The 4206-nt window shown below is 39.0% G+C and overlaps 1 protein-coding gene across 1 annotated transcript; it reads left to right on the top strand.

Moving 5' to 3' along the window:
• Window positions 1-214: 214 nt before the first annotated feature.
• ino80c (INO80 complex subunit C) lies at window positions 215-3454 on the top strand. Its single transcript, XM_085473717.1, has 5 exons — window positions 215-517; window positions 1756-1875; window positions 1980-2091; window positions 2540-2607; window positions 2713-3454. Exons 1-5 carry the CDS (start codon window positions 338-340, stop codon window positions 2842-2844), a joined length of 612 nt encoding a protein of 203 aa, XP_085329843.1. The 5' UTR covers window positions 215-337; the 3' UTR covers window positions 2845-3454.
• The last annotated feature ends 752 nt before the right edge of the window (window positions 3455-4206 follow it).

Below are 4206 nucleotides of genomic sequence, written 5' to 3'. Positions count from 1 at the left end.
ATGGAAAAGTACTAAGGGCTCACAGAAGAGCTCAAGAAGATGTGGAGGGTGGAGGTAACATAAATATATATATTTATTTGTATATTATTTATATAATTTTAATAACATATATATGTTATGTTTTTACAATTAGTGGTTAACACAGTATAGTTTATAATCATCAATAAATATTAATGTCAACTATTTAGCGGCTTACGTAGGCGGAAATGAATTGATTCCACATCCGGGTGAAACGCTGTTTACGATCAGGATAGTGGTTGGCTCATGCTAAGTGCCGAGGGAGAAAACAACGTTTATAATTATATATTATAGGTACTTTGCTCCAGAATCACCACCTATGGCAACTCAGATCCCTATAACCGTCAAGACTCCCCCGCCAGCCGCCAGCACCGCCGCTTTCCGTGGGAAGAAACGTCCCGGCAGTCCCGCTGTTTCAGCCACTCAGCAGATCACCGGGAACAGCAGCAAGAAGAAGAAAGGGCAGCCAGTGGTTACTACAGCAACAACCCAGGCACAGGTAAAAGCTAACCGAGGCACAGTAAAACACCTCAGGTGTGTTGCAACGTCTTTTTGTCATTATCAAAAACTCGCACCAAGAGTTGGGTAATAATAAAAAATATGTCCATAAAAAAACAAACAAACCAACAATCAGCACGATCAAACTTCAAAGGCAGAAATGCACCGACTCGGATTGCCAATTTTTAAATTGTGACCTCCGATTTTCCTTCTCAGAACTATAATTGACTGCACATGTAAACTAAAGTCTTCTTTTCTTCTAAATATTATTTTCACAATAAGAGAAGTGATTAAAGTTTATAGTTGCCCCAAACGGCAGCAAGCTACAGGATCTTCTCTCACTCACACAACGAAAAATAAAGTGCTTTGCTGCTGGAAACGGGTACAGATGATTAACAGGAAAATGAGCTGATGCAGACCAAGCTTTACCTGACAAATTTTAGTTTACCAAAGAAAGCGGCTGCAACAGATTTATGTGACAAAACCAGTGTTATGTACTTTTCTTATTTTCCAGCATGTTTACCAGGCAATAGGACATCATCCGTTTTCTCTTTCCTCTCTCATTTTTTTATATTTTGCTCATACTTGATTTGGTCTTTTGCACATACCAAGGCTCTGAGCTTTGACACCTGTTATTAGGTTTGTTGTTATGAGGATTTTCATACTAGTCCCCCTGTGGTTAACTTTGGTGATCTTCATGTCCTCGATCACAGTGAGGAGCTTCCACGCTAACGACATGTCATTGTGTGGCTGAGAGAGTTTGTGTGTGTGTGTCTGTGTGTGCACGCATGGCTCACAACTGGTCATGTGGGAGGCTGATCAGTCATCGAAAAGGGCCTTAACCACTGGAAATCATCCAGTCCTGGGCCCTGGCCAATCAACTAGTGCATTTCTAGTAAATTTGATGTTTAACAACTCTCAGTGAATTAAAGTTTTTTAGACTTTTGGATTTATTCATTTGTTTTAGTTGTGTAAAAATGATTTTGAGACATTCCTGATATAATTTTTTTTTGTCATAGATTATGTTTGTATTTTGTATTTTCTTTTTAAAAAAACAAATTCTCTTTTGCATTGTTACTCCTGCTCAGGTATGATTGTAAACTATTTTTCTTGTTGTAAGCACCTGAGGTTTCAGTCTAAGCTGGGTATAGCCAACTTTTGCCATTTATGCATAACATGTTGAACATGTGAATTAAGTCAAACATGTTTGCTGTATATCTAACTGTTGTGTCTTATCAGATGACAACAGTAGAGACGGTGGCTGAGGTGAAGGCCGTGGGATCGGCGGACAGCGGTCCAACCAGCACCATCACAGAGTCCACTGTAAAGCCTCCACCATTTAAAGACCACACATTCATGGTGGGTGCATATGTCTGCATGAATCTGAGTTCATCCTGTTCCTTTGTTTCTCCTTAAATTTTTATTCTCCTTCTTTTTTCCCTCCGCTTTTCTAATCTTGGCAGCATTCGGGAATTGGCGGAGCAGCAGCAGGCAAAAAGAACCGGACCTGGAAGAACCTCAAACAGATTCTGGCATTGGAGCGTACCTTACCCTGGAAGCTCAATGATCCCAACTGTGAGTTTCTTCTTTTAACTGGAGTCATTTTTGCATTTGTCAGCTATAAACAATTCCAGCTCCATTTCCATTTTATTAAATGGTGGTGAATTAATACCAAAACACATTTTTTTGTATTTAAAATGTGACTAACAAAGCTGACATTTTAAATAAAAAGAGAATGATTTGCCATTTTAAAGCAAAAGCACAAATTACCACTTACCCCCCCCCCCCCCCCCCCCCCCAAAAAAAAAGGATTTGTTTTGTCCAACAAAGATTTGCTCTGTATTTTGCTCTAGTCATCTGCATCCCACCTGCAGCGACTCTCATCTTTAATGCAGTAGTTTGAGAATTGCTGCATTAGTAATGAGACTGATGAGACTTTAAAAGCCACTTCTCTGTGAAAATAGTGCAGATAACAGTACATTTCAAATTTGTAGTTCATCTTATGACCCTTTTGTGTTTGTAGACTACAACATTGATGCTCCGCCATCCCTAAAACCAGCCAAGAAATACTCAGACATCTCTGGACTCCCTGTGAGTAACCGTTCTGCTAAAAAAAATGTTTTAAGTTGGACAGTATTACTTTAGCCAAGTCTTGTACAAAGAACACACTGAGTAATCTCTCTTGTCTTTCCTCAGGCAAACTACACAGACCCACAGACAAAGCTGCGCTTCACATCTTCTGAGGAGTTCTCCTACATCCGTCTCCTGCCCACTGATGTTGTTACAGGCTATCTCGCTCTTCGAAAGGCAACGTGCATTGTGCCCTGACAGTCGAGCAAGGCTTCAAAGCTAAAACAGGTTCAAACCTGAACTCACCTCATGTCAGCGTAGGAAGCTGTCAGGCCAGCGAGGAGAGCAGGTAGTCTAGACAGTTGCTGGAGATCAAAAGCTGACTGTAGCTAACCGTTTGCACCGTTGTTAGTAGCAGGGTGAGCTACATCTTAATTGTTACTATGTGACAAAATCAATTAAACAAAATTGATTTTCCTTTCATCTAGAAAGATTGTGTTGGGCAATTGCTTATTCTTTTTATGAGGCATGTTTCTGTCAGTAGCTGGATGTTACATTGTAAATATGCCAGTGGGAAAAGTTCATTCAGAAGTCAGCAACAGGATGTGCTTCTGCTTATTCGTTAAAAAAAAATCTCCTCAAATGTAAATGTTATGTTCCCATTACGTCTCCCTTCTTCCTCCTTCCTCCCTGCTGTAGTAACTGTTTACACGCAAGTTTCTGTGTTCCACTTTGTTATAATGATCTGTGCTTTCATTGGTGGAAATGAAGAGTAGAAGAGCAATGTTTAACCTGTTTTTTTCCCCCCATCTTTTTCATTGACTCAGTTACTTTTCATAATGTGCCTATTAAAACTAGCTTGAATGTGGTACTAAAGTTTGAGTCTCTTTTCCACCCGCGCTCTCGTAAATGAAATTTGTGTAAATTTACATCTTCATTTACATCTTGGATAGTCACACAGTCAAAGAGAGATGAAGCCAAAAAGGTGTAATCAATATTTTTATAAGCAGCAAATCATCAGATGGACTTAATTTCACGCATCATTTACAAAAATATAGCGTTGGTTCCACAAGCAGCATTTTACGTACAATTTACCCCTCTACCTGAGTTAGAAATCGCACTTGGCAGGCAGCCACAATCATTTTCATAAGATATTTCATGGTGCTTTATGAAAAATTAAAGAATAAATTCTGTTGTGTTTCTCATGAGAGGGATTCCTATTATGCAAATAATAAAAATACAGGCTAAACAGCACAAATAAGGATACGTGAATACGACAAGAACCACTAAGCTGTGAGTCCAACCTGTTGAGACAGCGAAACAGGTGCAACAATCTAAATAATTTCCTTCAGTTCCTCCTTGATTTTTAAATTTAATTTTTTTTTTTTTTAAATTTGCTCAAGATGTGTAATTACACTTTACCCTGTATCCTCCCTTCAGTCTTGAAGCCCAATACAAACAATAAGCCATGTGTTATCAATGAAGGACAAGCTGATATCTATTCTATACAGATAAACGGATCCCACTACTGCCTGTTCAGCTAAAACCTGTATATAAAGCATATATTATTTCTCGTAAGATCACCATTGCTGTTTAACAGCAGCTAAAACACCAATAACA

This window comes from Copadichromis virginalis, linkage group LG11 (assembly GCF_057382275.1).
Source record: "Copadichromis virginalis isolate Kocher_CV1m ecotype Utaka linkage group LG11, C_Virginalis_male_GT1.1, whole genome shotgun sequence".
In the NCBI taxonomy this organism is placed as follows: Eukaryota; Metazoa; Chordata; class Actinopteri; order Cichliformes; family Cichlidae; genus Copadichromis; species Copadichromis virginalis.
This window is presented reverse-complemented; position numbering and strand designations above follow the sequence as displayed.